Source organism: Molothrus ater, chromosome 6, assembly GCF_012460135.2.
Source record: "Molothrus ater isolate BHLD 08-10-18 breed brown headed cowbird chromosome 6, BPBGC_Mater_1.1, whole genome shotgun sequence".
Classification (NCBI taxonomy): Eukaryota; Metazoa; Chordata; class Aves; order Passeriformes; family Icteridae; genus Molothrus; species Molothrus ater.
Window position 1 is genome coordinate 52,094,148 of NC_050483.2, and position 27,207 is coordinate 52,121,354.

At 42.2% G+C, this 27,207-nt stretch overlaps 1 protein-coding gene across 1 annotated transcript in view; it reads left to right on the forward strand.

Annotated features, from left to right (window-relative positions):
* Window positions 1–25,264, forward strand: part of RCOR1 (REST corepressor 1) — an 82,093-nt gene extending 56,829 nt beyond the window's left edge. The window contains exons 4-12 of the mRNA XM_036384187.1: window positions 1,609–1,661; window positions 5,699–5,860; window positions 8,435–8,553; window positions 11,913–11,991; window positions 16,499–16,693; window positions 17,680–17,757; window positions 17,923–17,980; window positions 18,524–18,753; window positions 20,885–25,264. Coding sequence (XP_036240080.1) covers window positions 1,609–1,661; window positions 5,699–5,860; window positions 8,435–8,553; window positions 11,913–11,991; window positions 16,499–16,693; window positions 17,680–17,757; window positions 17,923–17,980; window positions 18,524–18,753; window positions 20,885–20,926 — 1,016 coding nt within the window. The 3' untranslated portion in view covers window positions 20,927–25,264. The remainder of the gene's footprint in view (window positions 1–1,608; window positions 1,662–5,698; window positions 5,861–8,434; window positions 8,554–11,912; window positions 11,992–16,498; window positions 16,694–17,679; window positions 17,758–17,922; window positions 17,981–18,523; window positions 18,754–20,884) is intronic.
* Window positions 25,265–27,207: the final 1,943 nt, after the last annotated feature.

Consider the following 27,207-nt stretch of genomic DNA (forward strand, 5'->3'; position numbering starts at 1 on the left):
TGCAGGTGGGAGCCTGGAAGGACAAGAACCTCGTGGATGTCCTTGCTAATGTGGAACTGTGCTTGTGTTTATAGTATGCTCTTCTCCTGGCACAACACGTGGCTGTATTAATATTCTCATGTACTTTTGCAGGGCACTTAACAAGTCCTTCTTTTCCAACACCTTTTTGCAAAAAGTAACACAAAGTTTTTGTACTTTTCACATGAAGGTCTGTGATTTCTATCACATGTCATATTGGCTAGTCTAAAGATGAGATGTCTACTTTAAATACCTAGATCTAAATTCTTATTATTAATGACAAGTTGAAAATAAGAGGCTGCTGCTCTCCTGCTGTGTGTTTTCTGATTTATCCTTTCTGTTTTCCCAGTACCTTTTGAGCTTATAGCTTAGTTAATAAGCTGAAGGAGTAATTGAGGACTGTCCCAGCTTGACAGAAAACCTTTAAAGAATACTATGCTATTCCATAAAAGTGTTCATAAAGGTAGAGAATAGGCAAGAAGCACATTTGAGGTCCAGACTGTGGAAAATGTGGCTTCCTTAGCTGCAGAGTGCACAGAACCATTTCTTTGCTGTGCATGCTCTTCATGAGTCTGGTGCTCAGCACTGTAACTTGCTTTCATCCCTCCCTGGGTATCTTTAGAAAAAGAAGGGGGAATGATTTTTGAGTTCATTGCTATATGACTCATTGTGAAGTCTAATTTTTGTATAAGGATGAAAACTTTGGCTCTGTGTATCAGTTTTAGGTGAGGGTACTACTAGCATGTTATTGAAGATCATACAGGCAACCAGAAAAAGGTGAAGCAGGAGTCTCGCCTTTTAGATTAATTTTTTGTTTTCAAGGGTGTTACTATCATTACAGTGTGGTTAATAATGATCAGACACAAGGGCACAGACTTGACAACACCACCACTGCTACTAACTTTGATCCATTCCTCTCACATGGGTGCTGTTGGACATAATGTGGGCTCAGTCACTCTGGGTGAAGACATTTGGTTTAGTACCATCTATACCCAATATAAGTTCTCAGTGCATGTTCACATTGTAAAGATTAAAAGTTCATGGGGCATAATAATACAAGAGCATAGGGTTTGGTCCAAGATAAAAATTGCTGAGACCTAAGAATTGAAAAATTTACCAAGTGTCTGCAGTGGTTGTGCAACACTAGGATTCTGGCAGTATTGGAAGGTATGGATTGTGTCTGGGGATGTTTTTCCTTAAGAAAACAACTACTTTGGATGTGTTAAAATAATCACAACCAAACAACCAATAAAAATTGACCACAAAATGACCACACACCCCAAAAAGCAGCTGACACAGTCATGTCTGTAGTTTTGATGAAGTTCTGAAATACCAGAGGCTGTGTTTCAGAAGTACTGGAACTGGATTGGATATCATGGACCATTTAGGCTTAAGGAAAATAGTTTGTCAGGTGGCTTGTTTTTCTTACCTTTCCTTCTGTTCCTGAATTGTTGGAGACAGTGGCTGTTCATGAGAGTTCTTTATGGAGGGCTGAAGTCAGAGCTGCAGATCTGGGTTTTAGACTGGGAAAGGGAAGGGGAGATGAGATCATTATATGAAATGCACTTACACCTTCTCTTTGTTTTTCAGTGGATGAATATATTGCCATTGCTAAAGAGAAGCATGGATACAATATGGAGCAGGTAACAACCCTTTGAATAGTTTATTTTAAAATACTTTTCAGCAAGTATTCAAATATGACTGACAAGTATTCAAACAACTGCCTAGAACTGCTTCTTTCTTTCTGTACCTTCTATGTTTTCTCCTCTACTACTTGTCCCAAAACTGACTGTTCCTAATAGTAGCCTGTACTCTGTGGATACAGAGTTTGCCCCTAGTTTTGCATCAAGAGTCAAAAGAAGAAAAACAAAACCATTATCATTTCTAATGGAGTCTGGCCATGAGTATTATGCTTCCTCTGGTGACTGCTTCTTGAGTACTTTCAGACCCCCTAAACAATGTTAAAAAGATTGGCTTATCTTTGGACAGCTGCCTGATTGCACTGCAGTTTCCAGCTGACTGCTCCGTCTCTGCTTCATGGAGGCCTTGCCAGTTATTAATGAGCTATTGAACCATCATGTGCTTTTCTGAGGCAAACTGATACCCACAGTTATTTACCTTAAAACTGTGCTGCAAAACATTTTGCATTTCACAGATGAGCACCTTGCCTGTCAGTGCAGTAGACAGGGGATGACTTTGCCAGCGGCCACTGACCTTAGCAATGACCTGTAACTTAGGGCTGGAAATCCTGGCGTGAGGAACAGACCTCTCCTATATTCCCTGTGGTCTAGCATTGTGTACTAATCTTTTCTGTGTTAACTGACAATGATTTCAAAACTTGCTGGGGAGATGAGTAGATCTGTGCCTGGGAAACTTTTCTGAATTCTGTGGAGTTTCCTCATGCACTCATACCTGCTCGGAAAGGGAAGGCAGGGAATCTCACAACTCAGTGTATTGGCAAATCACATACTGCCTCTACAAGTACAAAAACCTGAAAGTTTATGAAATTGTTCAGACAGAGGCTGTGAGCATAGAAACAAATACTTGGGATGGGGAAGGGCTTCTATGTAAATAATTCTGCTGTCATCCTTGAGTCAGACTTTCAGTGGTTGATACTCATGCTCAAAAAGACTTCTTGCTGAACAAGAACACTGAAGTTAAGATAGCCAGCAAAATTTCTGGCAAAACCAGGAATGATCAGGCTTGATAACTGTAGTTTCTAAGAGCAGAAAACAGCAATCAAATGAACATGAAGGGATCAAAAGGCTGTGAACCGAAAATGAAAATAAAGATGGTAACACTCTTCAGCTGATATTGGTATACCCTAGTATTGGTTATTGTGGATAACATTTGCCAAGAGAGATGGTCTTGGAATAGTAAAAATGGGTTTCATTGTTTTAGTGGAGAAGTGTTGTTTGGAAAGGAAAGACTGATACAGAAGACTGAAAATGAAGCTTGTGATTTAAAAAAAAAAAAACCGCTGAATTCTTGTGGTTTGAAAAACTTAAATTTAGCTAACAGAGATTTGCATTAATTTTAATGTTGAAAATATAGACCTCCCACTCAATCCTTTGAGTCTTTTTCTCCATCTTTCTCTCCCCCTCTGTGTACAGAAGTTGCATGACTTGCCACATTAGAGCGTAAAGTGACTGAGCAGCTTGTAAAAGTGTCCCTGCTCCTAAAAATTTTCTCATTCCTTTTGTAGTGCTCTCACATAATACTCTGGAGTTAAACATGTTTGCCATGTCCTTTGGGATTTCCTAGAGAGCTGTGCTAGGCATTTTCAGGAAATAACTGGAGAGGATCTAGGTTGTGTTGCTCTGGAAGGCACACATTCATTTTGTATTACAGGGACTAGTGTCAAGGCTTTCAAATCAGGATGATTATTTCTGTCACCAAGGGAAACTCTGTCTTCAGCAGGTATCATCAAAGTGGCTGTTGGCTGAGTAACTGGACAAGCTGATACAGACTCCCTGGAAGCCAGTAAAAGCTCACTTTAGCAATTGGCCACTGTCTCTGGGCTCTGCTGGCCAAGGCAGCCCTGTCCACACGTGCATTCCCTGACTGCCAGTCACTTTGCTCCTCTGTCCAGGGGGCTTGGCTGACAGTCATCATACAGAGACTGCCTTTTTTCCACCTGTGCCCACTGCCCAAAACATCCCTTTAAAGGCTGAGATGTGCCAGTCTGCTGCAGGGGGAGGGAGCTGCTGGCAGGGTGCTGGGGTGTGTGCTGGCTGGTGCTGCTCTGCCCGGCAGGGTTCCTGCCCAGCTGCCCGATCCGTGCCAGCCCAGCTCCCATCCCTGCCCTTTCACTCCCCTTGCCCGTGGCTCAGGGCCCTGCTCTTGGCTCTGCTGCTGTTGGATCATGGCTGGAGGCTCAGGACCGTGCTGCTGGGAGTCCCTGCAGCCAGGGCAGGCAAAGGGCAGGCTCCCCACAGGCCAGTGAGCTCTGGCAGGGCAGGCACTTCAGCTGTGGGTTGTTGTGCTGTGCTGTAGTAGTCACAGACTTTTAGAAGCACCACAGTAAGTCTGGCTGTGGCCTGGCCTTTCCTGCCAGCCTTTGTCAGACACCCTGGGACAAAGGAGCCTGGGAAGGCCCTGTGCTCACCTGTGTGTGAGTGCCGAGTTCTTCCAGGGCAGCACAGCTGGAAGATGAATACTGATCTCCTCTTAAACAAGCCTATAAGGAAAATCTTTTTGTTTACCTCTTGCTTTATATAAGCAGCTCTTCCCTCAGTCCTCACTAACACCATAGTGCTCTGTAATGCTACCTTGCCCTCTCAAAATGTCTCACTCCTTGTTTATCCCTTGCTTCCTCATAGGGATGTCGGGTAGATCTCATATTTGAAGCTGAATGAGATTGTCAGGGGAGAGGAAACTCAGTCTTTCATGACTGAAAAATAGTTTCTTTGACCCATCCTTACCAGAATGGCTGTGTGGCTTCTCTGACCAAGTGACTGTGCTACAGCTGAGATTGCTACTTGTTCTGCATGGTGGCAGAAGGGAGGAGAAGGTGTCCAGGCAGCACTGAGAGTCCAGTAGGATCTGGGCAAGATCTTGGATAACACTACCATTTATATGCATGCTCTCTGCAGAGTCTCAGGGGTGTGATATCCCATAAGGGAACTACTTTTTTGCATAGCAAAGTAATCGGGAAACCCCGATTTTGGAGGGATTTTGTAACGCTGGGCAGCCAGGGTGAAACTACTAGATAATGGTAACTGTGGCTGTGAAACCTGAGCTGAGTTTGCATATGATGAGAGGGTTACTCTTACGTTTTACTCAGCATGTTAGGGATTGTTTTCACTTCACAGCAATTGTGAAAGGCTGGTTTTTAGCTCTGCAGAGTCAGGCCTTCCCAAAATGACTTGCAGTGTTTGCTGGCATGCCAGAGATAGTGTTGTGTCATAACACACAGGGGCTGTGGAGCTCTGGGAGAGGGGGGCTGTGCATGAGTGTCTCAGAGACAGCAGAAGGGGAAGGGTTTGCAGGTGGTGAAGCACAGCACAGGCACTTTGGAACTGAGAAGCAGAGACTGCAACAGCAAAATGAGGTCTCTCATTTTGGTCTCTCATTTTGTTCCCTTGTTCTCTCAAGGGAACAAAAGAGCAGCCCCCAGAATGTGTGAGAATTATTCCTCCTTTGGGCTAGGGACTTCTTAGCAGCAAGTCAAGGTGATGCCTGTTCTCTGCCTTTCCTTCTTCCAGTTCTTGTTCCATTCTCTTCTCTTTTCCCATTCCCCCTCAGAAAGAACCCCATAAACAATTATAAAAACCCCCTGTCAAAGAAACCATCCTTCTAATTGCCAGGAAATGGAGTCCAGCACTGGAAAGAAGCTGCCTTTTGTCCAGTCTTTTTTAGGTAGACTCCCCAAGCCTTTGCTCTTATCTGTGCATGCCATGATCAGTAAAGCTGAAGTAATTTCTTAAGTTTTTTCTCCCACCTTTCTGTTGCTAATCTTTTATTACATGATGACCTGTGTGGTTTTGATAAACTTTGGGCTGGTCTTCACAGCCTAGGATTCCAGGTTTCTTGCACTTAGAAAAGCATCTGATGTAGCTGAGAATTAAAATTATGTCTAACGTGTTGCCTCAGAAAAATGTCACAGCTCTCCCTTTCCATTTTCCAGTAATGTTTCTTTGGATTACAATTGTCACCTTGGTGTCTCTGTTATTTCTAGGCTCTTGGGATGCTGTTTTGGCACAAGCACAACATTGAGAAGTCTTTGGCAGATCTGCCAAACTTTACTCCATTCCCAGATGAGTGGACAGTGGAAGACAAGGTCTTGTTTGAACAGGCCTTCAGTTTCCATGGGAAAACCTTTCACAGGATCCAGCAGATGGTAAGTGGTGTTGCAGGAGTGGGAAAGCAGAACAGACTGTTGTCTTCAGTGCTGTTTGTGCTGAATGGGTGTCTGATGCTCTTGAGAGAGAACAGGCCAAAGGGGATGTTAGAGGGAGAATGCTGCCATGAATAGAAAGAAACAATATTATTCCCAACCTCTGTAAAAGTGTTTTCCTGAAGTGCTTTACTGGTTCAGGATAAACTATGACTGTGTGATTATTTTTTTTTTTTTGGTTGAAATTACAGTTTTCAGTCCCCTGTGTGCTGTGGTAGTGTTTGTCTCAGCTGGAGTTCAGGCATGGTCTGTACACATGCCCACACATATGCAGTAAAGATCATCTCTGTGCAAAGTTGATTTCCTTTCTAACAGTCTGATTTTTAGGAATTAATTTTATTGGATGGTGAAGTCTGTGCTTAATGTGATTTGAGACTGTCAGTGGATGCTGTGATGGAGGTTTATACATCCTTGCAAGCTTCAGTTCTTTGCTTTAGGTTGGTAATGATAATGTTTTAAATGTATGATTGAAAACTTCAGGGATAGGTTTCTGCCTGAAAGGGAAATGCTAGGGAATGTGCAGTTTTCTTTTGAAAGAGGGAGAGGATGGGTTGTAAACATTTTTATTAATTGTATCTTGAGAGTGTCTTCAAGTGGTTCATCACCTGGGTGGGAACTAGACTTTGTTCTTTGCTCTCCTTCAGTAAAGTAGCCTCTTGAGTGTTCCAGCAGGACCCAGTTCCACTGTCTGTGACCCTTTGAAGTGAGCCTAGGCTGTTGCAGTCTGTTCAGCCTCTTTAAAGTACACGTGACACAGGTCCTGTATTGCTGATCCTGCTGAAAAGCAAAAGGTGACTTGCCTTCCAAGGATGAAGGTCCCTTTTCAAAAGGATGGCAGAAAGAGGCTTGTTTTCATCATGTCTTCCTTGATGTTCCTTGTCCTTCACTGACATTCATTTCCAAATGTTCTTGGAGTCCTAGGGTCTCCCATTCCCTTGGGTCAGGTGATGGAACTGTTGAAGAGTAGAGCTGCTTTATTCCTGAGTTCTTCTATAGGAGGGAAAATAGGGCAGGGGAATGTCCTGGGGAAAAAGAGAACATAAAACCCATCCTGTTGGCTGGTTAACTGCCAAAGCAAGAAATTCTCAATTTGGTTTATGTGCAGAAGCATGGCTCCGTCCCTGAGTGAAGTGCATTCCAATACAGGGATGCCAAGCTCATGCACTGTTCCCTAGGTAATGATATTTTTTTACTGTTACTCCCAGGAAAGTGATTCTGCATGAAAGGAATTAAATGGCATGAAGCTTTGTGATTAGCAGGGGACAGGAATCAATGGCTCAGGAGCATGTTAGTTGTTAGTTTATAGATGCTGCCCCATTAGCACCCCTGCAGATTGGAACTGAGGGGAGAAATCTCCAAAGCCAGAGAATGAAAGGCAACTTACATTATTTACCAGAGCTGGTTCTGATATTTTGTCACTCTTAGTACAGGTTTATAGCCAAGTGGATGTTTGTCATGAACAGCCTTGTCCCTGATTTGGTTCTGTGGAACTCTTTTTAATTTCAGAACACCAGCCTGTTGCATGGCTGTTGGCACCACAACATTGCCTTAGCACCTGTGCTTTGCCAGGTGGATTTCTGCCTTTGTGCAGCTGTGGGCCAGAGTGGGAGTGCTGGTGTGATCTGTTATTAGAACCTAAAGTCAGTCTGCAGTTTGAGAACCAGGCTTGTCTCAGGTGAAGACTTAAACTGCAGTGTTTGAGTGAAAGAGATCTGGCTCTTGCTCAGAGTTTTGTTTTCCTCCCCACCTGCTCTGCCCTCCAGACTGAATCAGACACTTAAGTAACACATGTTTTATTCATCAGAAAAGACTGGACTTTCACCTTTTAAAAGTCCTGTGTAAGAGCATCCCTGTAGAGCACCTCAAAAGCAGATAATTAGTCTTAATGTAGTTCTATGCTTTTTGGAGGCAGACTTTTCATTCTTAGTTACAAGATAATGGCATTTGTGTAAGAGGACAAAAAAAATTGTGTTTATCTGTACCCTCAGTTCACCATACAGTAATGTTTCACCTTTTGAAAATATCCTTTGTTGAGACCTTTGAATAGACTTTGTTATGTGAATCTGAATAAACCTATTTAACCAAACCTCAAAGATATACTTGGGATTTTTGCAATTCAGCAGTTTCTGTCATTGTTTACATGTGTCCGTGTTGGCTTTAAAACTGTCTGGTTTAGGTCTGTTCTGTCTTTAAGACTGTTACCTCAGTTTTGAGGCCTCATTTCAGATTTGCTCTTGCTGTGTTCCCCTATTCTGGAGGGAAGCAGCTGCTTGACTGGTGAGTGGAAGCTTGCTGAGATGCTCTTTGGAGACTTTGATGTCCTGAATAGTAGGCACTAACCTGAAATGCTCCCCCTTAGATATTTCTGGAAAGGTTACAGAACTGGCTTGCTTGAGCCTTTGAGAGAATCCAATGTCAAGAGGTCAGATGTTCCTTGGAAAAACAGACCAATTGTATGTGAACTTCTGGGGATACTTTACATATAAACATATAAAAGGATACATGTTTAATTTACAGCTTCCTGACAAATCAATAGCCAGCCTGGTGAAATTTTACTACTCCTGGAAGAAGACAAGAACTAAAACTAGTGTGATGGACCGTCATGCTCGTAAGCAAAAAAGGGAACGTGAGGAAAGGTAGGTTTGCAAGCAGAAAGGTCATGTATTGCACACACTGATTTCTTTAGTCTGTCCCAGAAATTCCTGTTAGCTTGTAAGAAAGCAGATACAGGATTTTCCCCAAAATGTTTCCTGGTACCACACCTTTCCCCACCCCTCTTCCCTGCTATGTTTTGCTTTGCTTAAAGCCAAAAGGCAGTTGGCAGTAAGCTGTGTTCCCTTTTTGACACTGCAATTCCTGATTGCTCTCCAGTGCACTGGTTACAGTCCCACCATTCTAAAACATTTTCTGTGATACTGCTTGAGGGTTGGGAAATTGAAATTCAATCTGTTTACAATCTGATTGGCACTGTTGTCAGCAGAACCAGAAAAGCTGATAAGCAGGACAGTAAAAGGAATGAATGAAAGAGCTGAAATCTGCCTTTATTTCCTCCACGTTATGCTCAGCACAGTGAGAACGTGCACCTGCTGCAGGAAACAGGCTCCAGTGCAGGAGCCCTCTCAGCCTGTGCCTGTACACACACAGACCCTTCCTTCTGCATCTTAGAAAACTGTGACCAAGAAAAGGCTGCCAGGCCAAACTGTTTTCTGAGAAAGACGAAATTAAGGCTCTGATTTTGAGTGACTGAGAAGAGGTAGCACAGGGGAACGTAGGATGAGCTCTCTGGCTGAGCTGTTCAGGGGAGTGCTGGCTGCTTTGGCATTTGGGTGAGGCTGGTGGTGTTCAGGAGGTCATTAGATACTGAGATTTAGCAAATGAGCTTGACTCATGCCTTTTCTGCAAGCCCACCCTCCTGGATACCCATGCAAGCCCTTGAAGGTAGGTCAGCAGTGTAAGTATCTATACAGTTACAGTCACTTGGTGACTTTACCTACTTCTGGAGCTGAAAGAGCCTCAGAAATGCAGAGGTTTCAGGTCCTGTGGCAAAAACAACCACTCTGAACAGCAGCAACTCCAACTGCTTGATGCAGGTGGCTTCTCAACCTGCTCTAAAATGCAATTAAGGTCTTTGCAAACCAGACTTGAAGTGTGCCTGCCTTTGGAAGACTTCGGACATAATGGGGCAAAATTCTGCAAACGCGTTTCCCCTCAGAGGAGTTGTTGCATTTCCCAGTTGGCTGTTTGCTGGCTCCACTGCATGTGAGCAAGTCTTGTTTGGAAAGGGGGAAGAAATGTGTTTCTAGGGTTGAGCTGTGCTGCACCAATGGCTCACTCAACCTCTTCTATCTCTCCTTTAGGTCAGCAATACTTGCTTAGCAGGCAGGGCCAGGGAGAATACTGACAGCCAGCTTGTCCAGTATTTGGTTGGCTTTCTTTGACCTGAGTCCCTTTTTCCATTATTTTCTTTTCTCTGCAAAGACTGTCTATTTTTCTGCTTCCCATCCTGGTTGTTGGGGCTTTTTGTTTGTTTACTTTTTCAGCTTTCCCACTAAGTTATTGATTGGGGGGGATTTTTTATATGGAGTATGTGTTTGTCTTGGACCGTGTAGTTTAAAGTCTTTTAATACTCATCTCTCTTTTTGTTCTGTGCTCACAAATGAAATTACTGGAGTTTAGAAATAAACCTCTGAGTACCTGTGGCTGTTTGCTAGGAAAAGTAGCACCTCAGACCATCTGGTGAATGGGAAAGAACTGTATGGGCTGCCATGTGCTGTAATTTTGTTACCTTTGAGGAAGGCAGCTGGATTGGGAATGCTTAACTTGGTTTACATCTGCAGGAAGCTAAGCACCAGGCTGTCAGCTTGACGTTTGATTTCTGTTCTTGCCCTCCATTGTGTAAAATAGTCAAACCCCTACACCCTCAAAGGATCAGTGCAGCCATGCAGGGTGTGGAATCCACTCTGGGTGAGTTTAGGGTGCCTGGATTTTCAGGTTGTACTGTGCTATTTGGTGTTGGCAGAACTTCAAAAGTGTTCTTTGGTTATGGCAATCAGTGTCTACAACTGCAGAAATGAGGAGGTGGGCTTTAATTCAGCTCATGTCCAGGGCACTTGCTAGAATACAAGAGCAAACTATCAGCACAGCAAAGAGTGTTGGGAAAAGGCTGAAATCTGAACCTAGCTGAGAACACAAGGAAGTTCTTTTGGAGATGGGGTTAAGAGGAGAGGCAGCCTGAGGTACCTCATTCAGTTACCTCTATATCCCTTTTGTGGCTAGGCAGGGAAATTCCCCAGCCCCTCAGATTGCCACTAACACAGCTCTCAGTGCATTTCTGACCAAGTTTTCAGCACCTGTTCTAAGTTACATGTGAGGGACTTTGTGTGTGCAGTTCTGGAGGGGCTGCTTGGGAGTGAGTACCCTGGAATCATCATTAGCCAAACTAAATTGTGAATCAGCTGCTGAGCCAGGTGGCTTGGGAGAGCAGAAGTGGCTTGTACAAGTGCCTGCTCTTGTGGAGAAGGATGGCAGCCCATTCCTCCTTAGGACGTGGCTGCAGCAGGGACGTGGCCAGGCGAGAGCTGATGCCACAGCCAAGCTCAGCAGCACGTGCTGTGCCTGCTGGCTCCTGCTCCCTGTGAGCACAGCCATGCCCTGCCCTGGAGCTGGGACATATCTGCACCAGCTGATGCTCCTCAGCACAGACTGTGAAGTTTGATGTGACAAAATAGGTTTATTTTTTTGATTAATAAAGATGCTTTGATTACATCAGCTTATTTCTTCTGTTTCTGGGCGTCATTTCAAATGGACAATACAATTTACTTTGGTTGTGTACAGTACAAAAATTCTAAATCATGAAACCACATTTGATTTGATGTCTGATTAAAATTCCACCTAAGCCAGACTGGACAGGTGTGCCAAGGTTGCTTTCAATATGGCCTCAATTTCATGCCTCTTATTACTCTGTAACTGATAACATCTTTTCCAGGGGAGAATAAAATGTGAGACTGTCACTGAAAAAAAAAAAAATAAAAACCAAGCATTTTTTATGCTTGTTCTTGAGGGAGTTCATCTTGTGCATCTCTGTTTTGCTAAATATTAAGGAGTTGTATGAAATCTGTGTTTTAGCTACTTGCTGTATTTTTGAGTCTTTCTGTCTCAATTTGCCTAGAGTGAAAATGCTTGATGTCCCATGTTCTTTGAAAGATAACTTGTAGAATTAATTTCATGTCTCTTGCCTTCATTTGTGTAGATTTATTTTGCCTAAGTACACTGCTGAGAAGTGTCCCTGTATGCACTATCAGAATTAAGAATTTATTGGCTTAAACTGATACCAAATAAAATCAACACCAACCCCCCAAAAAACCCACATCCTGGGAATAAAACTAGGGAAGGCTTTTGGGCTTGCTGTGGCATTCATGCTTTTGTTTTAGCATGCTGTTTATAGAAAAAGAGAGCCTCACAAACTAATACAGTACTGTTTGCTTTTGTCTTCCAGTGAGGATGAAATGGAGGAAGCAAATGGAAATAACCCTATTGACATCGAAGTTGAACAAAACAAGGAGAGCAAAAAGGAGGTATAATTCTGTTTCTTACTCCTATACAAATGAAAGTGTTTATTTACTAGCTACTTCATGACAGTATCTAATTTTCTTCAGTACTTTGTCTACTTGTCATACAAGAAAAGAATTGTCTTCAGAATTATTCTTAGATGAAGTATAGATAAAGAAGTTGTTATGGATAGAGCTGGGAAAATTTAACACTTTACCATCCCATGCTAATGTACTATGTGATTGTTTCCAGTCTCTTTTATCTTCTCTTTGTGTTATCTTAAACCACCCTCAGTGGTTTAAATCAACCTAACTGCATGGAGATGGAGTAGAAGCACATCCCCCTATGGAGATGGCTTGCTGGAGAGGGGATCCTTCCTTTTGCTCTAGGTACACCAACAAAAGTGTGTTTATGTACAGTTTAGTCTCTAAGGTACATTCCTGATGTATTGAAATCCCCAGCAATACTTGTCACTTCAGCAGCACCAGGACTGCAGCTGTATTGGTGAAAAGTAAAGGAGAAAGCTTTTGTGCCTAGTTAATTTTGTCTGGCAGGATGACCTTAACCTGTTGTTACATCAGCTCAAAATGTAGTACTTGTGTTTCACTTCAAGTACTTCATTTTCTGTGGGCATAGAGTTCTGGATGAAAATAGCTACACAAATACAACAGTTCTGAAAACCCAGCCTGTGATGCCCTGCAGGAGATCAAATACTTCATGTGCATAACCTGCAGGTTACCTGTTACTAAATAAAATCACCTTGTTCAGCAGCAGTGTGGGTTGTATGTATGAGTTACAGGAAGATGATTAAGGCCTTCTTTCCTTGAAGTTAGCTCCCTTTCCTGGTTTCTTCTAGCCTGATTTCTCTCCCAGTCTCTCTCTCCCAGTCATTCTATTTAATTTCTTAATTTTTTTAAAGATTATATTTAGGGAAAATCCACTAGATGTACTTAAAAAGATGATCCCACAGAGTCAAAAAAAGGTTCCAGAGTAATGGTTTTGTCAGTCATTCTCAGTGAGATTAATTCCTCCAACAAATAATTTTGAATGGAAATAACATTCCCATCTGCTCTTCACCCACGTGAGGGTGCTCTCTAGACTTTCCTGGAAAGTTTTGCTGTTGTTTCCACTGATGGAACCAGCATGTTCCTGATGTCTTCCTAGGGGCAGAGTGGATGTGAAGCCATTTGTATTAATCCTTACAAGAAACTGAGTTCTCAGAAGCCTCAGCAACACTCAGACAGGAAGAGTTCTCACTTGGCTAAGTTCCAGCCATGTACTTGCAGCTCTATAGTGTTTTGTAAATAATACTATTGTCTCATTTCCCATTATTTTAATGAATTTACAGTTAAGATTTTTCTGTAAGCTCTTCAAAAGCTTTCATCTGTAAAAGAACTCTCTTCAAACCCCTTTATTATTTCTTCCTTCTCAACCAATGCTGACATGTCTTGAACTTGCTGCAACAGAGGGAAAGATAGTTCTTCACCAACTTGGCTGCATCTCTTGTAAGGCCAAAACAGATCTGATGTCTGGTTTGGACAGTTACCATCAAGACATTTTTGCAGAAAATGTTAGTGTGGGAGGAGGCTTTGTGCCCTCCTTGTCACACTGGTAGAGGCCATGGCGCTCAAACCAATCTGAAACTCATGCAGTGTGTTCAGTCTGGCTGTGCGTGCCATGGCAGCCTTGTGGGGACTCTTCAGGACAGGGATTGTGCTGGAGGACAAAATGGGGCTGACAGCCTTCATAGCCTGTTCAGAGTTCAGCTGTGCTTGTTCAGTCTGGAGAGGAGGAGTCTCAGGGGAGACCTCTAGCACTCCTGCAGCTGCCTGAAAGGAGGTTATAGCAAGGTGGAGGTTGGTCTCTTCTCCCAGACATCCAGGGACACAATGAGAGAATGTCCTTGGGGGTTCAGGTTGGACATTAGGAAGAATTTTTTCACTGAAAGGGTGGTCAAGCACTGGAATGGGCTGCCTGGGAACATAGCAGAGTCGCCATCCCTGGAGGTGGTCAAGAAATGACTGGACATGGCAGTTAGTGCTGTGGTTTGGTTGACAAGTGTTCAGTCAAAGGTTGGACCCTATGATCTTGGAGGTCTTCTCCAACCTTAATGATTCAGTGATTCTGATCTTACAGTACCTGAACTTAGGGCTTATTGAAATGCCTTGAGAGACAGAGCAGGTAACCAGGAGGGGATAGGTTTGTCCTTGGTCATTAGGTTTCTTTAATGATGTGGTCAGACATGCAGGGGCTATGATGTGCCAGCAGCCCAGGACTCTTACTGTAAGGAACCTCCCTGTCCCAGATCTGCAGGGATGGTTTTTTCAGCTCTGAGACCTGTTGGTTGCTCTCTGACTTACCCAGTAATACTGGGATTTCTCAGAGTATCTGACATCTTTCATCTGTTTCCTCTTTTGAGGATCATTGGAAGAAGAATCCTTTTTTTTTTTTTAATTTAATTGTTAGTGCAACTGTTTGGATTTCCTTGCATAGTGACTCTGTAATACTGAGGTCATGACCTAGACTTGCTTCCTTTATATCTTCCTTGTTCCTGGAAGTGCCTCCTACTTCATGCTCTGTTTTTGTGTAGCTTGAGATAGCTTTATCTTCTTTTTACACTGTGAAATCTGAGGAAGGGAACATTGTATTAAGGAGTTTGTAAGACTGAAGTGCACTGGATAGCAGTGGCAATATCTAAATAAACAGGAGCACTGCTAAATCCCTTTTAAATCCCTGCATTTTAATTCTCCCTGGTTTTCAAAAATTGGTTTAATTCTCAAGAGAAATGTGTGTGGCCAGGAAAGAAGAGTTTCCAGGACAGACTAGATGTTCCAATTTTTGCTGGGGCCTAGAGGCATTTGGAGCTGTCAGAAATTGTTCTGCTGGAGCTCTGGTTCTTGTCTGCATCACAAAAGAGCTTTGCATTTTTTGAACTGTGTAAAACAGTAATTTGAAACTGCTTTCATTTTCTTTAATGTTGAAGCTTCTGGGATGTTTGCACTGCAGGCATTGCCTATTGGTCAGCAGACAGGCTGAACCTGCAGTGAGGCATTGCTGTGTAGTCCTGGGAAGCAGTGTATGTAGATGAAATATGAGTGGATCTGAAATGTCTATCCATGCTGAATAATTTACCTGGCTCAGTTATCAAAGTGCTCCCTTCTGAAGCAGAGAGCAGAGCTTACTTCACTTGCTCATAGCTTAGCCAGTCTGGTTTCTCCTGCTCACCACCTGCATTCCTGTCTGCAAACAGACATAGGGGTATCCCTCCTGCAATGGCCAGAGTTACCTCTTGCCTCTGGGCTTGCCCTAGGCATTAGATCTCATGGAATACTCTGCACCAATGGATGGAAGAAAAATGTTGAGAGCAGGCAACTGTCCACATTGCTGCTGCTGCTGTGGGGCTCTGGCTGTTGTGCCCTGAGGAGGGTGAAAGCTTTTATCCATGGCAGCTGTGCTGGAGTCCTTTGGGAGTCAGAACCTCATACTTACTTGGGGTTTGGTGCTCAGCTTCATGTGGTTTCAAATGCAAGCATTCAATGCTAATGGGCAAATGCCACAAACTGTGCAGAAACTGCATGTAGCTGCAAATTAGGAGGAGAACAATAGCACCAAGTGAAGCCAATGTGTTTAAAGCTTGCAGTGATCAAGCAGAGGATTGACATGTACTGCCTCCCCTCTGCTTTTTCTCTCCTTGCCACCCTTCTGTTCTGTGTTCTTGGCCAGGCTCCAGTCACTGGGTAAAAAATCTTAGGTATGAGTTGATTGTTGAGTATAACTTCTGGAAGAAGTGGTTTTGCTATCTTAGAATTAGCTTTGCTCTTGAAGGATCTGTAGTAAGTATCCTGGCTAATCTACTTGTCTTTGCTTTAGACATAAAGGATAAAAATAGGAAGTGCTTTGTGAAATACTCCTTTTTCAAAAATGACTTAAAATTTATTTTAGGTAAAACTGCACCATTTTGATGGAACAGTTGATATTCAAGTGCTATACAAGAAAACCTGGCTTCCAAGAAATGGTGTAACAATCTAAGAATTACCCTGTTGTCACCTCACTCCTTTATCCTTTGCCTTTAAATAAATTTGATTTATTCCTTCCTGTGTCTGTCAGGTAGTAAAACAACTCTCAGTAAACTGTTTTAGTTATGTCCTGTCTGTTTCCACACTTCACTTTGTTTCCTTCTGGTGGTGTGTCCAGATCTGATGATGAAAACAAGAAAGGTTTTGGAGGTTTGAAAATAACCAGAACATTTAATAAATGCAAAATTGGGCATCAGTCTCCCAAAATGAGAATGGGCAGAGAAGGCAACCACAGTATCTCTGTAAACACTGAAAGTTGCTAAAGGAAAGGAGAAATTTGTATAAGACAGTTTGTATGACATGCCACTTAAAGCAAAAATGTCCTCCTGTCTGCATACTGGCATTGTTGTTCTCCAGCCTTTGATGTGGCTAAAAATCAGAGTCACAGAATGGTTTGAGCTGGAAGGGATCTCTAAAGATACTTAGTTTTGTAAAATGACTGACTGCTGTTTGCCAGGTGCCACCTGCTGAAACTGTCCCTCAGGTGAAGAAGGAGAAGCACAGTACACAGGCCAAGAACAGAGCAAAGAGGAAACCTCCCAAAGGAATGTTCCTTTCCCAGGAAGATGTGGAGGCTGTTTCTGCCAATGCCACAGCTGCTACCACTGTACTCAGACAACTGGACATGGAGTTGGTCTCAATCAAGCGGCAGGTACGAACGGGATCGCACAGGAGTCACTGCTGGGTTTGCTGGCACTGCCTGGTGCAGACTGCAAAGCTGGCAGGAGTTTGGAGCTTGGCAGTGATGATGCACAATGCTACATGCCTTAGTTGACAGGCTGCTGTCCTTGTGCTTTGGATGCAGCTCTGGGTTTTACATCTCTTAGGTGGTAGTTCTGTGGGCAAGCCTTTTGACCTGAAGTAAAACAAGGAAAAGTTCATAGCAGGGACTTGAAGGAACATTTGTTGGCACCTAGCTTTTCTTGCAGTTCAGAATTCTGTCTACAGTTTTAACTATAACTTTCCTCAGGTGACATTGGTTTCAGCAGTATGCAATTTCCATCTGCAGCAGCTCTTTCCTTTGCCTTTTCATGTGGTACTTTCAGAAGTTGCAGATATGTTTGGCTTAGTCTTTTCTAGACAGGTATCATACAGACTCCCTATGTACCTTTTGCTTCCCTGATGGATCTGCCTTTTAAACAAATGTTTTTCAAATATCTGGAGTAAATACAGGTTTGCTACATGAGTTTGTTGCCTAGATCTGAGCATTTTGCTGTTTCTAAAGCAGAGATCTGTCTCAAGCTCTTTAATAAAAGTTAATAGAATTGGTATTTTGGCCTGAAGCCTTTTTCCTGGCACTCCGGGAGAAGCTGAACTCTTTAGCAGTCTTTGATTCATTACTTGCTGCAGATGGATTTGGTCTTCTTATGCTGGGCTATATACAGACCTGGAAGTTGGGGCAGTTCTTGCTCCAAATAACTTGTAGGCAGCAGAGAATAAATTAAATGGGATCTCCTGATTTGCCAGCTGCTTCTGCTCTACATTATTCCAATACAGCAAACATTCTTTTTGGAAAAGGCAGGCTGTGAGAAAAACTGGAAGGCTGAGCTTGTGAGGTTCCTGCCAAGGCTGCTGGTAAAGGGCTTGTCCAAAGATTTTTTTTCAATCCTTCTTAAAGGGATGAAACTTTCTTTTCAGATTCAGAATATCAAACAGACAAACAGCGCGCTCAAAGAAAAGCTTGAAGGTGGTATAGAACAATACAGACTTCCAGAGGTGAGATAATTTTCTGACCTTTGTTAATTGTGAAGATAAATGCTAATGATATACTTTGACTAACAGTGAATTCCTTGTTGCACTTTTGAGAGGTTTTTATGAGCTCAGATACAAGTGAAAGTATATAAATGAAGTTACCTAATTTTTGTTGCTGTTGTTGTCTAGGTCGTCCAGAAATTTAACGCACGTTGGACCACAGATGAGCAGCTTCTTGCTGTACAAGGTATGGCACTACAAATTTATTTGTACTTCAGTTGTTCATAGTCAAAACCCTGGTGCATTTCAGAGCTGAGTTCCTCTTCAGAAGGTAAGGACGGAGGACTTGGACACTGCCATATACTAATGCCCAAAGAATGTATTTGAACAGGGAAACAATATTCCCCCTTCGCCTCCCTGGGCAACATAAATGGCATCATATGGATGTTGGCAAATAGTGTCTGCTTGTCCAAGCTTTCAGAAAGTGAAACTCAGCTGGAGTCACTGCTGTCATCTTTGTCTGTGTAACTTCTCAAGCAGTACAGGCAGATTTAAACAGGCCTTGTACATTTGACTCTACCCATCTTTTACTACACCTCTATTCTCTTCTCCAGGACTGGTTTTAACTGTGTCTCTTTCCCGGTTTAGACTTTTTTTTTCATTCTGCATTAATTTGAAGAAGGTGTGAAATCTTGACAGAAGTTCAGTTTTGGATCTTTATGTGGTGACTTGAGTCTGATTTGTGGTCTTTATGGAAATAACACACAGTTTTTGTTTTTGTTGCTTTTAGCAATCAGGAAATACGGCCGAGACTTTCAGGCAATCTCTGACGTGATTGGAAACAAATCTGTGGTGCAAGTGAAAAACTTTTTTGTAAATTATCGGCGTCGTTTCAACATAGATGAAGTCCTACAGGAGTGGGAGGCAGAGCATGGCAAAGAGGAGACAAATGGAACCAATAGCCAGAAGCCTGTAAAATCTCCTGATAATTCCACTAAAATGTCTGAAGAGGAAGATGAGGTAAATTCAATTTAAAAGTCCCATCAAATTCCCAATCTGAGCTCAGTTCAGATAAATGTGTGTGTGTATTTATATATATAGTCTTTGCAAAAGCCATTTTTGTCAATCTTCAATCAGTGTATATTTCACTTCATCTGGGTATACAATTCCAGTACTGATTTGAGGAATTGGGCTTGTATGAAAGTGAAAGAAGATTAAATTTGCAGCCCTCTGACAGTATGTGTATCTCATCAGAACACAGATGTTTTAATACCTCTTTCTGCTGAAACCCCATGCATCTTTATCTTGGATTTTTTCCCTGCACTCAGTTCTCCCAGCTCTTCTAGGTTTGGCTTTGTGAGACCATAGAGTCTTCTGAGCCAAAGCTTACTCTTTCAGTTTTGCTGAGTGGTTTCACTGGAGTGAAGGGAAGAAAGCTATAAGCAACACGAGTGCATGGAACTTCACTCTGGAGTTACCTAAAGGCAAAGTTCCTTAAGTTTACAGCTATTTCTGTAGAGGCAAATTTTAGGAACAGCCTCTTCTTGATGGAGGTTCAGAGTTAACACTTTTCCAAAGGTCAGTAGGTTTGAAATTAACAAAGAGGCTGTAGGATGTTTAAGTATGGAAGTTAGTTACAAAAATTTAGTATTAACAATAAAGATTAATACTTACTCTTGTAGAAGAAAATCATAGTAGAGGTTTGTGTGTTAAAAAGTCTGATCAAGGACTCCCTTTTGCCTATTTTAAAAGACAACTTGGTGAAAAAATGTGCATTGTAAATGCAAGCACAGTCAACAGCATAAGGCAAATTTTGGTTGAGCACGGAGTAAAGACTTCTCATTGTGCTGTATATTTTTGTTGCTCTGATTAGGGCTGGATCACTTGGAGATTCATTGTCCTTCAGACATTCACAAAGCAGAACTTCACTGCTTCACAAAATCTAGTAACATGCAATTCAAAGTTGCTTATATTTGGGAACTAAGTCCAAAAGTATGAGAGATGGACAAAACCAAACTCAGAACACTTGCCTTCACTGGTGTGTGTGAGTGAAATTGTCCCATTCTTCCAGAATTGAGAGATGGAGCAAAGCAGCATAGGTGCTAGCCCATAGCCACCAATTTGAAAGATACGTGGCTCTTGTCACTGTCTTTTCCTGTGTCCTATAGAATTATATGCTGGTAATGCAGAGCTTTTATTCTCTGAGCCCTCTGAGATTCTTCCTAGCTTCAAATACACCCTTGCTTCTGAAAGCTGAGGTCAGAAAAGGGGAATCTCACTTGACATAGGGAAGCAATGGCTTCAGCAGGAGCTGGAGTGGGCTGATGTGGCTGGGTGGGTGGATACTGGAGCAATGAGGATCCCAAATGAGTTGGGAGAGTGGAGGTATGACAGCATGGTCTGGTAAAATTACTACTAGAGCAGCAGTTGTGATCCTCAGATAAATGATGGAAGGTGCCCACTCAGGAGCAGACCAAGTGCTCAGTGGAGGGAACCAGACCAAAAGAGGCTGTGAACGTGCTCTGGCCTTCAGAGGTGGCATTAGCAAAGTGCAGACTGGGTGTCTGTCTCAGTGGTTCTGGGGCCAAGGTGAAACATCACTGGGGTTGTGACACAAGTGACCTGCATGGGCTGGGAGAGGGTTCCTGGTCCCTCCTTGTGCAGTGCTGCATGGCTGGTGCCTGCTCTTGAGGGCACTGGGACAGGCAGTGTCAGGTCAAGTCAGGTGGACTCAGCAGTAGCCAGAGGGCTTTGCTGGCCTAACACTGAAATCCCTTGGGTGCTTTCTTCCTTGGCATGCCTTGGCTGTCTGGCCACCAGCCTCCTGAAAGGTTCATCAGGCTTCTAAGTGCTTTGGGCTCTGGGAACTATGGCCATAGCAAGTGGCCAAAGTTCCTTTTATTTGAAGGGGCGAGGTGAGGCTGCTGGTTATAAAGCAGCATCAAGTCTAGTCTTAATTCATATGTGTTTAGATTTCCAACAAATCCCAGTGTGCCTCAGAACAGGGAAAGCTGTTGGAATTCCTCCCACGTGGCAGGGTTGTATGTTTTGTCACTGTCAGTACCATAGATTTGGGCTGAAATTTGGAGATGCTAGAAAGCCTATGTGTATTCATTTTAAATTAAATGTCTGCTTTTTCTCTCCCCTCCAGGCTACTTCTGTTCTTGATGTCAGATATGCATCTGCTTCGTGAGAAGGTGCTGTAGCCTAGAACAATTTGTGTTGACTACTGTGTTATCCAGGATATCAGGTATTAGCAAACCTCAGACAGCCATCTGCATCATATCTGTGGACAAGCAGCTATTACCAAAAAAAGGCAAACGCTTCCAGTCCTGTGCTACATCTGCCTTAATCTCCCCTCATTCCTCCATACTGCCTCCACTTTCTTTCAAAAGCACCCAGGTAGCTCAGCTCTCCATTTCACCAACGTCATGCTTAAGCATGGGGACTTCTAGAACCAGTAACACCTGTCTATAAATTTTGACCAACCTGAAAAACAAGGAGCTCCTTAGCAGCCCCACAGTAACTCTACACGTTAGGAGTTCTTATAACACTTGGTCCTTAGGGTATAAGTATGTATTGCTGCATGGCCTCGTGGTCTCCGCTTCCTGTGTATTCTTACGATGACACTATGATTAGTGAGCTTTCTATAAAGGAGGGGCCTGTGCACACACCAGCTGTGGCAGGTTTGTTCTGCAGTGGCAGGACATGTTAGCAAGCAATCATGAATAATGCAAAGTGATAAGAAATGTTATTTCTAAGGTTTGGTCAGTCCAAGGTTGTAGATGTAACTCATTACACTTCTGGTTTGTGCAATTTTTTCCACTGTATTTGTGTGTTCTTGCTTCATAGAAAGCTCCCTAATTGAGCATTTTATTCCTGTATATTTTAATGGCTTTTATTTAGTGCAAAAGGGAATACTTAACCTGAAACTGTTTGATACGCTATTTAACCCCTGGCATTCAGCATTTGCATTGTAACTTGTTAAGTGAGTGCTACACAACTTTCTTTTTCCTGATCCTCTGTGGGATTAAGTCAAAACAACTTTCTCTGGTGCCTCTCCTTTTGGGGAATATGTGCCTTTTTGCATTTGGCTACCATAGATCACTTTCTGTCCCAGTGTCTCATTCCTCTTCAGAGCGCTGTTTGCCAAAGACATCAAACTGCTTCTCCCACTGGAAGTTTGGATGAGGGTTGGAGCACAAAAATTCAACCTTCAGGAGTTTTTGGTTTCTTGCAAGTGTAATGGAGAAGAACCGGGTTAATTTTCATTGGCCATTTTAACCCTTCTGAAGCACACATCGCTTTCATGTTCTGAACCAAAATATGCAATTTAAAATCTAAGAGGTGCTTTTCCAAATACTTGGTGCATGCAGCTTTCAAATCCCAGCCCTCTGCTCGGATGGCCCGTGCTGTGGCCTGTCTAGCTGGCTTGAACTGGAGCTGTTCTTGCAAGTCCCATGGGAGGACTTTGCACCTTGAACAAGGTGGTTTCTGACTGCCGAGCAGACAGTGTCCAGGGAAGCTAGAAGCAGCAGTATTACTTCTTGTCCAGTGGAAAGCTGCAAAATAACACTAGTCACAAAGCATTTAAAAATGGTTAATTTCATGATGTTGGAAGAAACCACCAGGTGTCTTTGCAGGTGGAAAAAAGGACCTTCCTTGCCTCTCTTCCTCTACAGAGGATTGAAGCCAAGATGGCACACAGTGATGTACAGCACCATTCTTACACAACTTGAAATGAGCTAGCCTGTGGCCTGGCCTGCAGCTGAGGTTGATGGAGCTCAGGGCCAGGCCCTGGACTTGGTGCTGAGGTTTGGCTGCTGGGCTGTGCTGTGTGCTGTGATGGCTCTGCTCTCTGTACCCAAGCGGGGCAGGCTAATGCCAGCTGGGCAACAGAGCTGGCTCTGGCACCTCCTGCAGTGTGGTCACAGCCCCAGGAAAGGCAGGGGAGGTTGCCTGTTGTAGCACTGAGGTTGGTCTTAGCCTTGGAGGAAAGTTCCATGTCAGAAACTGGGCAGCAACACACAGGCACAGCGCAGGTAGTGATTTCCTAGGGCAGGTTAGAGTGTGGAGCCCCAAAAGGGCCCTTTGAGCCACTTGGCAGCTGTTTCTGAGCAGTTCCATTCCAGTAGCTCCAGAGAGATCCTCTGAGGTGATGGGAGGATGGAAGGGAGCTATTCCCCATCCTCTGTATTGCCTAGCTGCTGCTGTGAACTGGCAGCTGTGGTGGCTCAAATGTTCCTTCAGACCTGTGCCAGTTGGAGCTGGGAGTCTCCTGTGGGAAGGAATGCTAGGAGTTAGCCAGTGTAAATTAGGAATAAAGACCGGGCAAATAGCACTGTGAATCCAGTTACAGTTGTGGTGTAAAGCAATGCTGCTCTTTAGAAACACTCTAGTATTAAATATTAAAGCTCCTGCTGGTACCAATGCGTGGAGACAGGTCCTCACCAGTGTGGGAGCTTGCGTCCCAGCTGGGGGAGCTCATCAGAACAGGCTGGAGACTTAGGTACCTGTGAGGACTTCTCATTGGTTTATGCCCTCAAATCTGTCCATCTTATCAGAAAAGTTGTGTTTTGGCTTCATCCCCATGGGGTAGGGGGAAACGTGTATCATTTGTGATATTAGGAAGAAAAAAGTTGTTTAATTATTTTTCAGTTTACTGCTATCTTATTGTAGTTGATACATGCAATATAATAGCACTGTATTTTAAACGTTTAGTTTTTTACATTCTCTTGAACTATGTTTTTAAATGCGATAAAATCATTTTAGCTTTTGAAATGGTTTGACCTTGTTTAGGTGAAGACCCTCTTTTTCTTTTGTTAAATGGGTCAAGCATTAGATACATCAACTGGTTGCATTCTGACTAGAAGGGTCCACAAAGATAACTGCATAAAATAAGAATATTCACTTAAATTTTGTTTCTTAAACTATCGATGTGAATGTCATAATTATATATATTTTGTGGAAAATGGGAAATTATTTCTCCTAAGTATAAGTTATTGTGCAAAATATGGTATCGTTAAAGAAAATGATAGTTTAAGTTTTAGTTTTAGAAATCTTAAAGATATAAAAAGTGTATTGCATATGCATAAACAAATTTCATTTGTTCTATTTAATTTTTATGTAGTTGTGTAAAGTGCTAGGTAACTTCTTTTTTCACTTATCCATTAAAACAACCTTGTTACTTGAATATTCGTGTTTAACTGGTTTGAAACAGTGATCAATTTTTGTAATATAATCTTATAACCAAGGGAAAAAAATACATGCCTCAGTTGTGCTTAACAGTAAAGCAACAATGTACAATCAGATGCTTAAGACCGTAGTAGCCATACCTGGTAGTGCAACCACAATGGTTGTGTCTCAATATATTTAATACCTATGGGGATAATGGTTTCTTAATATATTTTTACAAGTTTGCAACCAGGAAGACCCCATAAATATCCACTAGAACACTTTTTTAATAGTTAAAATAAGAGTGAAACTCTTACTCTCTTAAAGCAATGTCCTGACAAACATTTTTCTTTCCTGTACAAATACATCAGAAACATTATGTATTAAAATATGCTCATTGTCACTTTAAATTTCAGTTTTTATTCTATGAATTCGCTAATATGCTGTTGGTATTCTTGCACACCAAATATGAGCCAAACAGTGCATTACACTAACTTGATCACTGGATTTGTGAACATAAATCTCCAAGTCAATGAAATGCAAAAATACCATAGGAGATTTTTTTTGATAATGCGTTTATTTTTCAAATTGGTATGAATTTGTACATAGCCCATTCAGCGATGAGTGGGCTGATATTTTACAAAAAAAAAAAAAGGAGAAAAATTATTTTATTAGTTCCAGCTTGTCTTCAGTAAGTGAAAATCTAGTGATCTTGTGCAATGCCCCTAAAGAAATACTTTCTGCCACTCCCTGGATTAATGCAGCTTTTCCTGTTGATAGTAAAGCACAATTGCAGTGAAAGTTACAGTTCAGAAGATGGAAGGTCAGTATAGTCTATGCATGTTGTATAATAATGAGTGTTTACATTCATATTCTCCTAAAATAAAATTTATACTGGAGTGTATAGTATTCCATTATGTAGATTTTATCAATTTTGTTAACTGCTTATAGATTGCTTAAAAGAAGTTTTTTCAAGATTTTAAAAGATGTATAAGGTTAAGTTTGCAAATATAATGGAAATGCTGTATAGCTTTTGAAGTGATGAAATACTCGTTGGGATTTTAAAGAAAGTATGTTGTAATAATGCTGTTGTAAGTAATATTTTAAATGTCTTTTTTGCCTGTTTTCTATTATTCAGCACACTTACTGTGATGAATGTTCATAGCATTATAAAATTGCTTAGCCACTGAAAAGTAACATTTGGTTTTGGATTATTTTACTGTATGAGGAATTATAGTGGGGTAAATTCCTTTGTGAAATTCTACATAATTCATTTTTCTATGATTTCCAATGTTGGCTGACATCAAATAAAATTTTTTCAAGCCATTGATGTAATAAAATATGTAGTAAAATGTTATTGATGTAAAATGTGGTTCTGATGTGTAACTGACCCCCTACCTTTCAGATTTTGGTCAGGAGATACAAAAGGAGTTTTCTCCTTCCGGACAGTGTCATCCCTTAGATAAGGAGAACCTGAAGAATAAACTGCTGCCTCTTAGCTTCATGGTTGTACAAGTTAACAAGATTGTCATCTTTCCCATGAAATAAACACATTTAAATACATAGGAAAAGGCAACACTTGCCCTCAAAGCTCAGCAGTGTGCAATGTTGCTATTGAAGATGCTCAGAAGGGTAGGAAATTTTGCACCTTGGAATTTTCACAAGATCATGTGTTTTGACTTCACATGCTGGAGTGCTGCTGAGCACTAAACACAGAAGCACAGAGAGGATTTTGTGGGGCTGTTTGGGGAAAGTGCTTTGAGCAGTTTCCCCAGCAGTGCTCTGGGAGCCCAGGGTTGGCACAGGACAGGAGACAAGAAGTTTTGTGCTTTGCTCATGTGTGTTACAGGCAGCAGAACTCCTGCAGCAGGACACTGGTGGTTTCCAGCTCTGCAGCCTATGGAGGGCAGGAATTAGTCATGCGTTTCTATATTGTCAAGCAAAGCGGTAGGGATGGAGACTGATTTGGGGTTTTGGAAGCACAAGCAGCATTTCTGAGAGCTGAGGGTGTTTCCTTACTGGAAAGCATTCCTTATAATTTTCCTGCTGGTAGAGAATACGGTACCAATATTGTAAGGTAGCAATCTGCTTTCTTAGGGGAGTTATTTGACTCCAAGCACTTAAATCTTCAATACAAACCAGCCTTTCTTGCCCATGTGCCCCACACCCCCAAAGTAAAATAAAGAGAAACAAATAAAAAGGAAGGACCTTCCTTTCAATCAGGGAGCATAAAAAGGGAGGAAACAGGGACATCCCCTGCCTGAAAACATAGTGGAGAAGCAAAGGTAAAGTAGGGATAATGCCACTGGTTTTGGGAGCACAGGTGATGTACCTGTGCCTGGTAATGGTATGTGTTTGTAAATGGGAATGCAGTGTTGAATTAATGCTGTATTATAGCCTGTCCTACATAAACAAATTGGAATCTGAACAGGGTGTCACTGAGCACTTCTCCCTTAGAGTAGGAGCTGCTTTGCAGGATGTGGTACAAGCTGGAGTTCAGGCTGAAAGGGAAGATTTCACTCTTGGTGCTGCTCAGTGTGCTGAGATCTAACAGTATAAACCTGGATTTAATTTCATAAACCATCTTCAAGTCAGAAAGATGCAGACTGATGTTGGAGAGAGAAAACCAAGTATCAAACCTATTATTCACTTCTAAAGCATGCTCTGGCTCAGCCACCAAAATAGTCTTTGAAATAGTAAAAGCAAATGTAATTTCTGGTCATGATTCTAATAAACAGTCAACAAAATGTATTTGTACAAACAAAATCAAACAAAAACATTTCTGCAAAGAGCCTGCTGAGAGTGGTAGAGAAATTGTTTTCTTTTGTTGCAGAAGATCTAAGGAGGAATCACTGTAAAATTTTATGGGAACAAAGTTTCTAAGGTTATCAAGAAGGGAATTATTGAGGACAGTAGTGTAGAGGAGATCTGAACTTGGATGGATGGAGAAATCACCTGGAAGTTTCCCCTGCTGAACAGGGAGAAGTTAATATAGAGGAAGGCTACAGCCTAGCCTAACAAGGGCACCAAAGGGCAGGATTTTCTGATTAGGGTAAAAACATTGAGCAGGTAAGGAGTTCACACTGGGCAGATCAGGAAATGGGAGTCAGGTCATGCTGACTGATACATTTGTATCTGGAGCCAAGGGTGAGGGAGAGGTGAGCTGTTTGTTCTGATTCTGGATGTGTTCTTAGTTTTCATGAAGGTTTTTTACAACAGGAGAAGGTGTGTGGAATGATGGCCATAAAATGTGAAGTGGGAGATGCCTTTCCCTCTCTGCACACTTTGGGGGCACAGACC